Source organism: Aquarana catesbeiana, linkage group LG05 (assembly GCF_042186555.1).
Source record: "Aquarana catesbeiana isolate 2022-GZ linkage group LG05, ASM4218655v1, whole genome shotgun sequence".
Classification (NCBI taxonomy): domain Eukaryota; kingdom Metazoa; phylum Chordata; class Amphibia; order Anura; family Ranidae; genus Aquarana; species Aquarana catesbeiana.
This window is the reverse complement of record NC_133328.1, coordinates 302,411,221-302,424,055: the sequence shown is the minus strand read 5'-3', so window position 1 is coordinate 302,424,055 and position 12,835 is coordinate 302,411,221. Positions and strand designations below refer to the sequence as shown.

The 12,835-nt window shown below is 38.7% G+C and overlaps 1 protein-coding gene across 1 annotated transcript in view; it reads left to right on the top strand.

Annotated features, from left to right (window-relative positions):
• TMEFF1 (transmembrane protein with EGF like and two follistatin like domains 1) overlaps positions 1 to 11,799 on the top strand; it is a 294,551-nt gene extending 282,752 nt beyond the window's left edge. The window contains exons 9-10 of the mRNA XM_073630825.1: positions 1,517 to 1,675; positions 10,396 to 11,799. Coding sequence (XP_073486926.1) covers positions 1,517 to 1,675; positions 10,396 to 10,480 — 244 coding nt within the window. The 3' untranslated portion in view covers positions 10,481 to 11,799. The remainder of the gene's footprint in view (positions 1 to 1,516; positions 1,676 to 10,395) is intronic.
• The last annotated feature ends 1,036 nt before the right edge of the window (positions 11,800 to 12,835 follow it).

The following is a 12,835-nucleotide window of genomic DNA, read 5'->3' as shown; positions in this document are numbered from 1 at the left end:
CCATTAAAACTAATATGTAGAGGAGAGAAAGCCGGCAGCTTGATCTTCCGCAATTAATATATTTATTAATCCAGGTGTGGTACAAAATAATACAGGGCTTATGTGTTTTGGCGTGTAGCCTTAATCATAGCCATGGCTCTGGTGCTAGGAGGACACTACAAGCCATTGAACCGACTGCTCACCACCTCGGGGAATTACTACAGGTGTTTCCTACTATATTTGGGCATTAAAACGAATAGTCTGCCCTAAACACAACATGTGAAAATGCACAAAAAAGTGAGTGTGTTCCAACACATTAGTAAGGTGTGAACGGAGCCTAGTACTAAACTTGTAGTACTTGATGGGAAATAATTCCAGTGCCTTCTGATCCCAGTCTCACAAAGAGTATCTTTTCTTCATCTTTATGAATAATCATTAATAATGAATTAATAATGCATTACACTTTATATATTATCATATTAATATTAGGATCAAAGTGATTGTAAAGGATCGTTTTTTATTTTTTTTAAAATAACAAACATATCATACTTACCTCCACTGTGCAGCTCGTTTTGCACAGAGTGGCCCCAAACATCCTCTTCTGGGGTCCCCCAGTGGCTCTTGCAGCTCCTCCCTGCATCAGATAACCCCCTAGGGGAAGTGCTCTCCTGAGGGGGTTACCTTGCAGGCATGCCCCCGAGTCCAGCATTTGCGCCCACAGACACGAATGCCGGACTCAGCCCTACCCCCTGGCGCCCGCGTCATTGCATTTGATTGACAGCAGCGGGAGCCAATGGCTGTGCTGCTATCAATCTATCCAATCATGAGCTGGGACCCCGTGGAGAGAAGGACAATGCGTTCCCGCGGAGGGGATGAAGGGGCTCAGGAAAGTAAAACGGGGGGGGGGGGCCTGGGGGGCCTGTGACTGCCAGGTGTTTTTTCACCTTAATGCAAAGGATGCATTAAGGTGAAAAAACATGAGGGTTTACAACCTCTTTAGGGTTTCTTTATATAGAAATTCTACACAGTGTATTCAGAATAAAAAATATAAAACAGCCAATAAAACAGATGTTATACAATATGTTCCATGCATTTACTGACTAAGAGTAGGTTACATATCATTTTCATAATATGATAGAAAGAGCAAAGGTGTCCTGTGAGCATCATAATCCATACAAATCCAAAAAAAAACACAAGTACATTGCAATAACAAACATATGTTAAAAACAATATACTTTCTTTTGTGATTGCTATGGGCTTCATGTCTAGCACCATTTTCATCGAGTGAAACCATATATGGAGGTCATAAAAGTAAAGGGCTTTTTAGTGAGGACACTTGCAAGTTGTTGACCTCATGTGGTCTTCAGAAATGTTCAGCCCTTGATGATTTATAACAAAGAAGTATATTCTGGGGCTGCATATGGATCTTTGATGATTTAAGTATCTTTGTGCTTTTTGCACTATTACCTTTCCAGAATAAATTAAGTAATCTTTGTTTATTTATATGTAGCCATTACCATGTTTTCCTCTTTCACAGGTGTGACTCAGGATACACGGGCCAGTACTGTGATAAGACAGATTTCAACATTCTGTACGTGGTTCCAAGCAGACAAAAGCTCACTCATGTTCTTATAGCAGCCATCATTGGAGCTGTGCAGATTGCCATTATAGTTGCTATTGTCATGTGCATAACAAGGTATGTTGTGAAAAATATATTTTTCAGTTTTTCTGAAATATGCATATCAAGATTTCTTACCTGATGGCTAGAATGCATAATGCATAATAGGACTAAATGCAGTGCTAATGCAGAACACCCCAGGGTATTCATGTGGACATTTTTGTAATGCAACAATTTCTGACAACTGTATTATGTGAAATTTGACAGATGCAATGAAACATGTTTGTATATATCTGTAGCCAGAACTCACATTTTACCTCTATTTCCATTTTTTTAATTTGATTTTGTTCAATAAAGATTTTATTAAAAACCAAAAATACTTTGAAATACTCAGCTGCTAAAAAAACCCTTGGGGAAACCAGTCCAGTTTATGGCAAATAAACTTTGCACTTTGCAAAGTGTAGTTACACTCTGCAAGAGCAGTTGCTCCAGAGCTTAGTAAATGAGCAGAAGCTCTGCTGATGTCCATCATCCAATCATATGCAAGCAAAAATGCTGTTTTTTTAATTTTTATTTCCCTTGCACGTGATTGGGTATTCTTTGCAAAGTGAAGCTTTACCTCATTTACTAAGCTTTGGAGCAACTGCACTTGCACTTGCCTTTATTAAATCAACCCCTTTGGGTCCTATATATTTAACCAAATGCTCACTGGGCCATAGCCGAAAGACAGCTGCAGCGCGGTCGGCTTATTCTGGGAGGGCGTCCATAGACATCCTCCTAGAATCTTGCTCCCGCGCACCCCCGGGAATATCCCTGATCGCCGGGTCCTCCGGATCACGGTAAATGCCCGCTGACAGCATCCGTTTACAACAAGATCAAATGATGGAGCGATCACTTCTAAACAAACCGGTGTCACGTCTGGTTCCTCTCTCCCCTCCCCGTACCTATTGGTACAGTGTGAGGGGAGAGGGGATAGATCAAGTGCTGCAGCGCTGTGGGCTGGATGTGTAGTGCCCACATCGCTGCTCTGTACCCATTCCAGCACTTATCCATCCATCCCATCCATGCTCAGAAATACTCATCCATCCATGCATCCCTTCCATCCATGCTCAGAAGTACTCATCCATCCCATTCATACTCATCCATGCTCAGAAGTACTCATCCATCCATCCCATCCATGCTTAGAAATACTCATCCATCCATGCATCCCTCCCATCCATGCTCAGAAATACTCATCCATCCCATCTATCCTCATCCATGCTCAGAAATACTCATCCACCTATGCTCAGCAATACTCATCCATCCATCCATGCTCAGCAATACTCATCCATGCTCAGCAATACTCATCCATCTATGCTCAGCAATACTCATCCATCCATCCATGCTCAGCAATACTCATCCATCCATCCATGGTTAGCAATACTCATCCATCCATCCATCCATACTCAGCAATACTCATCCATCCATCCATGCATCCATCCATACTCAGCAATACTCATCCATGCTCAGCAATACTCATCCATGCTCAGCAATACATCCATCCATACTCAGCAATACTCATCCATCCTCAGCAATACTCATCCACCCATCCATGCTCGGCCACCTATACTCAGCTATACTCAGCAATACTCATCCATCCATCCATACTCACCCAGCCATACCCAGCCATCCCATCCATACTCAGCCATACCCAGCCATCTACATTTATGGCTCAACCATGCTTAGCCATCCCTATCCACGGCTTATCCATGCCACATCAGTTCACATCCATGCCACTACAGTGTCCTAAAGTGTAATAGGTAGTCAAATTAGATTTGACATTTATGCCCCTAGAATGCCTGATGGTGCCCCCTGCATTTTGGGCCTCTCTTTGTGGCCAGGCTGTGTAAAAGTCTCACACATGTGGTATTGCCGTACTCAGGAGGAGTAGGAGAATCTATTTTGGGGTTTAATTTTTGGAATGTACATGCTATGTGTTAGAAATATTGTATAAATGGACAACTTCGTGTAAAAAAAAAAAAAAAAATGCGTTTTCATTTTCTTTACACATTTTCCAAAAACTAAAAAAAAAATGACATAGATTATACATTGGGTTGTTTTCTTTCCAAAATGGGGTAATTTTTTGGGCCTTTCCATTGTCCTGGTGCTCCAGGACCTTCAAAAGAGTAAGAAGTAGTCAAGAAATTAGATGTGCTTTATGCTCCTAGAATGCCTGCATGTTGGGCCTCTGTATGTGGCCACGCTGTATAAAAGTATCACACATGTGGTATCACCATACTCAGGAGGATTAGTAGAATGTATTTTGGGGTGTAACTTGTGGTATGCATATGCTGTGTGTGAGAAATAACCTGATAATATGACACTTTTGTGAGAAAAAATAAAAAAAAATCTTGATTTTGCAAAGAATTGTGGGAAAAAATTACATCTTAAAAAACTCACCATGCCTCTTTCTAAATACCTTGGAATGTCTACTTTCCAAAAAGGGGTCATTTTGGGGGTATTTGTACTGTCCTGGCTTGTTAGGGTCTCAAGAAATGAAATAGGCCGTCGGTACTTCAGGTGTGATCAATTTTCAGTGATTGGCACCATTGCTTCTGGACCCTATAACTTTCACACAGACCAAATAATATACACTGATTTGGATTATTTTTACCAAAGATAAGTAGCAGTGTAAAATTTGGCCAAAATTTATGAAGAAAAATTCTTAATTTGTAAAATTGTATAACAGAAACAAAGAAAAATGTATTTTTTTTACAGAATTTTCGGCCTTTTTTCATTTATAGCGCAAAAAATAAAAAACCCAGCGGTGATTAAATGCCACCAAAAGAAAGCTCTATTTGTGTGAAAAAAAGGACAAACATTTCATATGGGTACAGTGTTGCATAAATGAATAATTGTCATTCAAAGTGTGAGAGCGCTGAAAGCTGAAAATTGGTCTGGTTAGGAAGGGGGTTTAAGTGCCCAGTTGTCAAGTGGCTAAAAATATAAAAATTATATATTTTTTCTTAGGCTATAATAATCACTCAGTCATCTGTACATAGCCAAGCAGCTAACACAAGATGCATAACATTCTGAGACCTCCAAATTTGTGATTGGTGCTGCAAAAAGAAGATTGCATAGTTGTGAAGTATTTGGGTCCCATCTATAGCTAAAAATATTTTGTATACTTGCTCTTTGGCTATGCTAAAATCATTTTATGTTTGTATACAAATTCCATTTGGGTTAGTAAATTCACACAAGATGTGTATATTATTCAAATATACATGGCAAAGAAGAAAACACAGGATGCATCATAGCAAATGAGCAGAGGGTAGTTTAAAGCAGCTGTTCCCAGAGATTAACTGCTCAGCAACATGTGTAAGCTTGTACACATACGTTAGCCATTTCAGTAGCTAAAATCATACACTGTTCAAAATCTGCTCCATAGCTGACATGCAGCCTTTAGAGATTACTCATGTGGATATATTACTCATCACCTAGCTTAAACTTACCATAGATCTAAAGCGGAAAAGAGGTTTGCCTAATTTGGATTCATTACATGTAGACACAGTACTAGGCTCCAACTGACAGTTTATCAAGCTATCCTTTTTTATTTCTGTATTGACCTAATGCAGTTCAGCAGAAAGTATAAACACAGTGCTTTTCTATTATTTATATTATTATGTATTCATTTCACTGACTTATGTGACCTTACATTAAAGCAGTCCTTAGGACACCCTTGCTGCCTCTTACCAACACCCTATTAGTTATGGAGTGTGTATTGAAAATTGTAAACTGGTAGCTGGAAACAAATTCAAACACATAAAGTTCCCTGCCCTATCAGGTGACATTTTTAGAGCACACTGGGAATTAATAAATCTTTGCTGTCAATCTTGGCCCACCCTAAAAACGTGCCTTATCAACCTGCAAGGAGTCACAGGTAGCAGACCTAAGCTAGACTTTAGGAACTAAACTTTGAGTTTGCATATTAGAATTCCAGCAGCTTCAAGGTTCTTTGGAAAATGTACTTGAGGTGTCTGCATGTGTCTCCACATATTACCTTAATACTTTAAATTTCCAGTTTGCTTTAACTAATCAGCATTTTCTACTGTCAGAGAAGTTTGTTACACGCCAGTATCAGGAAGAAGCAATATGGCTATTTGAGTCGTATCTTAAACAGCAGGGTAAAAAGAAACCTGGAATACATCTTAATGTTTTTGGGTTATGCCTTCTGTGTGGCAAGCAGGGAAGAAACATTTACTAATTAGCTGTGCACAAGCATAATTTCCCTTTGCAATGCTAATTGAATTTGTCTAGATTAACCCGTTTGCGGCTGCAATACAAGTTTATAGGTCAAAATGTAATATCCCCAATGCCATGAGAATGCTAATTAACCTCACAGCAGAGAATTTGAAACATGCAACTGTGTGTGTTCCTAGTTCTCAAACCCGCTGTCAAACAGAAAAAATAGTCAGAAATATTGTCAAGTTAACTGACTCTGCTAAACTTAGTCTGGGCATTTAAGCTTAAAAATTCTGGTCACAAGGGGTTAAACTACTAAAAATAAACCTCAGACTGGTCATTATGACTGAGCTATTGCATCTGCTATTCTATTGCATTATGGACCCCCTGATAGAAAATTTGTATGAAAGAATTCTGTGTTCTACATGACAGCCAACATTTTTCTCTAATGTATTTTTGTTCTCTGTAGTTCAAGAGAGAAAAACGTATTGGTTGTTTTGGAGAACACAAATGGTTCTTTTGTCGGGCATTTGATTATCAAGACCATTGTTACTAGCAAGGACCTAATAGCAGCGGTGAACATAAATACAATATCATGGTAAATAAATACTGTACAGTACTGTGCAAAAGTTTTAGGCAGGTGTGAAGAAATGCTGTAAAGTAAGAATGCTTTCAAAAACATATATTTTAATTGTTTATTTTTATCAATTTACAAAATGCAAAGTGAGTAAACAGAATCAAAGCAATGTTTGGTGTGACTACCCTTTAGTTTTAAACCAGCATCAGTTCTTACACTTGCACACCTTGTACACTTGCACAAAGTCAGAGATTTTGTAGGATTACAGTAATGATCATTAATTTCATATGAAGGTTGAAACACAGTGATTAGCTAAAACAGAAACATGTGTTGGAGGCTTAAAGTAGAACTATATGCAAAACTTTTTTTTCATTTTGGATAGAGTAAGGGAGGGTTATAACTCCTGTCAGATTTTTTTTGTTTTGCCATCTACAGTGGGGCAAAAAAGTATTTAGTCAGCCACCAATTGTGCAAGTTCTCCCACTTAAAAAGTTGAGAGAGGCCTGTAATTGTCATCATAGGTATACCTCAACTATGAGAGACAAAATGTGGAAACAAATCCAGACAATCACATTATCTGATTTGGAATTTATTGGTGGAAAATAAGTATTTTGTCAATATCAAAAGTTCATCTCAATACTTTGTTAAATATCCTTTGTTGGCAATGACAGAGGTCAAACGTTTTCTGTAAGTCTTCACAAGGTTGTCACACACTGTTGCTGGTATGTTGTCCCATTCCTCCATGCAGATCTCCTCTAGAGCAGTGATGTTTTGGGGCTGTCGCTGGGCAACATGGACTTTCAACTCCCTCCAAAGGTTTTTTATGGGGTTGAGATCTGGAGACTGGCTAGGCCACTCCAGGACCTTGAAATCCTTCTTACGAAGCCACTCCTTCGTTGCCCGGGCAGTGTGTTTGGATTCATTGTCATGCTGAAAGACCCAGTCACGTTTCATCTTCAATGCCCTTGCTGATGGGAGGAGGTTTGCACTCAAAATCTCATGATACATGGCCCCATTCATTCTTACATGTACACGGATTAGTCGTCCTGTTCCCTTTGCAGAGAAACAGCCCCAAAGCATGATGTTGCCACCCCCCTGCTTCACAGGTATGGTGTTCTTTGGTTGCAACTCAGCATTCTCTCTCCTCCAAACACGACGAGTTGTGTTTCTACCAAACAGTTCTACTTTGGTTTCATCTGACCATATGACATTCTCCCAATCCTCTTCTGGATCATCCAGATGCTCTCTAACAAACCTCAGACGGGCCCGGACATGTACTGGCTTAAGCAGGGGGACACGTCTGGCACTGCAGGGTCTGAGTCCCTGGCGGCGTAGTGTGTTACTGATGGTAGCCTTTGTTACGTTGGTCCCAGCTCTCTGCAGGTCATTCACTAGGTCCCCCGTGTGGTTCTGGGATTTTTGCTCATTGTTCTTGTGATCGTTTTGACCCCACGGGGTGAGATCTTGCGTGGAGCCCCAGATCGAGGGAGATTATCAGTGATCTTGTATGTCTTCCATTTTCTAATTATTGCTCCCACAGTTGATTTCTTCACACCAAGCTGTCTTTTATACTGATAACAAGTTCAAACAGGTGCCATTAATACAGGTAATGAGTGGAGGACAGAGGAGCCTCTTAAAGAAGAAGATACAGGTCTATGAGAGCCAGAAATCTTGCTTGTTTGTAGGTGACCAAATACTTATTTTCCACCATAATTTGCAAATAAATTTGTTCAAAAATCAGACAATGTGATTGTCTGGATTTGTTTCCACATTTTGTCTCTCATAGTTGAGGTGTACCTATAATGACAATTACAGGCCTCTCTCATCTTTTTAAGTGGGAGAACTTGCACAATTGGTGGCTGACTAAATACTTTTTTGCCCCACTGTATGTCCCATTGCGGATATTTTCCTTCTCTTCCTGTCCCATAGCCAAACAGGAGATGAGTGGAATTCCCTGCAAATTTAAGGGAATGTCTTGGAGACCCCAGGTCACCAGAACTAGTGTTCCCATTGGAATATTTCCCCTCTATTACTTTCTAAAGACAACCCAGAATTTGGGATTTTCTTTTACCTTTCACTTTCAATGATAATGGTAAACAGGTCAAATAGAGAGGATGAATCTCCCTAAAAGGGGCAGAGACAGCAATAGAAACTGACAGGTGTTCTACTCCATCTCCACTCTATCCAAAACTGGATGAGGAATAGCCAAACAGCCAAACTCTGCTACTAAGGTAAGGTTGTGGAAGACAGTTTAATGTCACAGGTCATACATAATGGTAAGATTGAGCACAGCAACAAGACACAAGCTAGTTATACTGCATCAGCAAGGTGTCTCCCAAGCAAAGACGTCAAAGCAGACTGGGGTTTCAAGATGTCATATTCAAGCTCTATTGGAGAAGCACAAGAAATGCGAAACGTTGAGGACCATAGATGCAACAGTCAGCCAAGAAAACTTAATGCAGCAGATAAAAGACACATCATGCTTGCTTCCCTTTGACATCGGAAGATGTCCAGCAGTGCCATCAGCACAGAACTTGTGGAAACTAGTGGAAACCCGGTACACTCATCTATTGTCCTGAGAAGTCTTCATGGAAAAATTACAGCCAAAAAGCGATACCTTTGATGTGGAAATAAGGCTAAAGTGACTAAACTAAGCATGAAACCATAGGAACTGGTGTGCAGAAAAATGGCAGCAGGTGCTCTGGACTGATGAGTCAAGCTTTGAAATATTTAGCTGTAGCAGGAGGTAGTTTGTTCACCAAAGGGAGGTACAATAATGAGTGTCTGCAGGCAGCAGTGAAGCATAGTGGATGTTCCTTGCAGGTTTGGAGCTGAATTTCTGCCAATAAAGTTGGATGTTTGGTCAGGATCAATGGTGTCCTTAATGCTGAGAAATACAGGCAGATAATTATCCATCATTCTATACCATTAGGGAGGTTTATGATTGCCCCCAAGTTTATTCTAAATCAGGACAATGACCCCAAACATGTAGCCAATGCCATTAAGAACTATCTTAAGCATAAAGAAGAACAAGGAGTCTTGGAAGTGATGGTTTGGCTCAAACAGAGCGCAGATCTCAACATCAAGTTTGTCTGGGATTACATGAAGAGACAGAAGGATTTGAGGCAGGCTACATCCACAGAAGATTTGTGGTTAGTTATCCAAGATGTTTGGAACAACCTACCTGCTGAGTTCCTTCAAAAACTGTGCAAGTGTACCCAAAAGAATTGATGCTGTTTTGAAGGTAAAGGGTGGTCACACCAAATATGAATTTGTTTTGGATTTGTTTTCTGTTCATTAACTTTCCATTTTGTCAACTGATAAAAATAAACTATAAACACTTTTGTTTCTGAAAGCATTCTTAATTTACAGCACTGTGGGATCTTCTGTGGACCGAAATACCTTAACATATACCTATAATTCCACACAGTTATTAGCGTTGTCCTGTCAAACAGGTTAATTTGGGTGACATGAAAAACTTTAAAGTGTATGTACAGCCAAACCTTTTTTTCTTTTGTTTTAGAATGAGACAAGAACCTTTTTTATACTTTTATCCGTTAAAGAGTTTTATCCTCCATTCCTGTCTTGCTGACTATATTTTACCAGACAGGAAGTGAGGGGAACGCTCCAACAGCAACACAGACAAAAAAAAAGGAATAGAGGAAAGGGAAGAAGCGATAGGATATTTTTATTGTTGTCAATGTCCCTGTTGTAGATTTTCAAACCCATCCTGGCTGGTAAAACTGCTGTAAGCAGAACAGGAATTAGGGTAAAAATGTCTCCAATGGAACCCTGGGTAAAAACCAAAAAGGGGGTTTTTAACCCTATCCCACTGTATCCAAAACCAAAATGTTTTTAAATGCTTGTAATAGGAGACCAAAACAAAGTAGGTTCAATGAATGGCTGTGTATTAAAGCCTCTACTTTGTGGGGCTGCTAACTTATATTTGCCAGTACAAGAGTATGTGTTTGCAAAATTAAAGTGTACCATTTACTTGCAGGAAATGTCCGAAAAATAACAGAGGACGTCGACAGAAGCAAAACCTTGGTCACTTCACGTCAGATGCTTCATCCCGGATGGTGTAGCCTCAGTGTTTTTTTCTTCTTTATTTTTTATACTTACATTGACCATGTGATGTACATTTTTATTATATCTTTTTTTAAAGAATGGAAATATTTATTTCAGAGGCCTTATTTTTTGACATTTTATAGTTTAGCCTTGTTGTTTGTCTGTTGTATTTGCAAAGCATCAGCGCTGGCAGCAATGGACTGATATAGCTTTTGTTTTTTTTTTGGTTTTTTTTATATTTCTTTTCTTGAAAATGCAGTCCTCCATTTCTGTGTATTTGCTTTCGCATGGTTGTAAATTAGTAATTTGACTCTTCAAGTGTCCCAATTGTGAGATCGTTGGGGTCCAGCCACACAATTTGGAAAGGTTAGTTTACTGAGGGCAGTTCAATGTTTATAATTTTTTTGATGTTCATACAGTTTGTAAAAAATAACTTTAGCTACCAAACTGTTTTGGCCAGGCATTTCATTTGAAGTCTGGTTCTGAAAATGCAGTTTGCTTACCAGTATGACATAGACCGTATTATGAATCTGCCTAGTTGAAACTAACAAAATGGTGGATGCAATGTTCACTGTATCCCCACAATTGGTTGCTCCTATGGAACACAGGCTCAGGCCTTTTTGAGGTTGAAGATATGAAAGTAACATCAAAAATGTAATAAACACCCAAGGCATGAGCTAAAGGTAACAATGTTTACACTCTTTTTTTTAACCAAACTTCGTAGAATACACTGTGTTGAATAGGTATTTTAATGTTTTATAGAGCTTAGTTATGCTTTTACTTTACTTTTTTTTTTTAACACTGGCTATCGCATGATATGTGAATTGTATTCTGTGAGTAGTTGTAACATGTTGAATATGTTCTATGGTTTCTAATCCTAATATTTATAAGCTATTTGGCCTGTTCATCCAGGGCTGAGGAATGCAGTTGGTACATTGTTCTGTGGTGTCAATAACTGTAACTGTTTTGTATATCTTTTATTTATTTTTTAGTTGATTGTGTCTGTGACTATCTGTATTTTATACACAACTGACAATGAGGAAAAAGAAAAAAAAATGTATTTGGGCACCAAAAAGACACCACACAAAATACCAATTGCTCCCGTGCCACGTTGGACCCTTGAGGAAAAAAAAAACTTCTTTTTTAATACAAATGTAATATATAATAATTTGGGAAGAAATTTCTTCCTTAGCTCTGACATATAATGGATCTCACAACACTTTTGTTACATTTAGATAAGTGTTAAATTTAATGTAAAATAAAACTTGAAACTGTTGATCAGCATACTTATGTTTATTTGGACACCATTACAAAATTAAAAGGCTGCTTTAATAAATGTTAGACTCTCTTTTTAATGACGCAAATTTAATGTTTAATTAAATGTGTTGTGTGTTAGTTTTGGATTGATGAGGGAAGCAGTAGAACCCTTGTTGGGTTTTTACTATATGTGGCTCTGTTAAAGGAACATTTCTGTTTTACCAATATTGAAATGGAATGCCGACTATTCTGACTGTCTGTGTCCCTTTTGGATAGATTGTCCCTGCTCTCCTGTCCTGTAATTGGACATGATATGAAAATCAGTTCAGTAGAGAAGTTTAAAGAGAAAAGGGATAGAACCTCTGTAAGGTTTTTAATGCTATCTGTACCATCAATCTCCTCATTTCAGTAAAGAGAAAGTTACACTTTAAAGTATTATAGCCAAGGTTAAATGGGTGGGAGGAAGGAATCCCAAATGGGAACCTTCAATATTTTAGACACTATTCGTGTCTGGTACCACATCCTATACGGAAATATATACAAAAAAAAAGTCTAACTAGAAAACTCAGGACTTTGATAGTACCCAAAACAAGTGGAGTAAATGTCTCAAAGTTGTATTTATACAAATATTAAAACAATGTAACAGTATTAAAAGTCTGGAATAATACAAAACATGATCACATGTAAACATTATATATCATAAATTTCTTTCCTGATCATCCGGGCTATATTTAGGTGATGGGTTGCTCGCTGTGACGTCAACACGTTTCAGGGGTCAATAGACCGCTTCATCAGGAAGATAATTACAGTCAAGCTCTGTTGTAGATATACAGTATCTCACAAAAGTAAGAACACCCCTCACATTTTTATTATTTAAATTTTTCAAAATCTACATGATTTAGACAATATGACCAACATCTGCACCTCCTAGAAGAAATGGATCAAGCTTATCTGGAGTATATACAGTATCTACCCTTGGAATGGACCAATGGTTCAACATGGATGTTTCGCTTTTAAATGTACTTGCTCAGAATTAGCCAGCTCATGCATAAGATTAGTCCACATCAAATCTCCATCCACATAGATCTGTCATATAGCCTGCCCACAGGAACTGG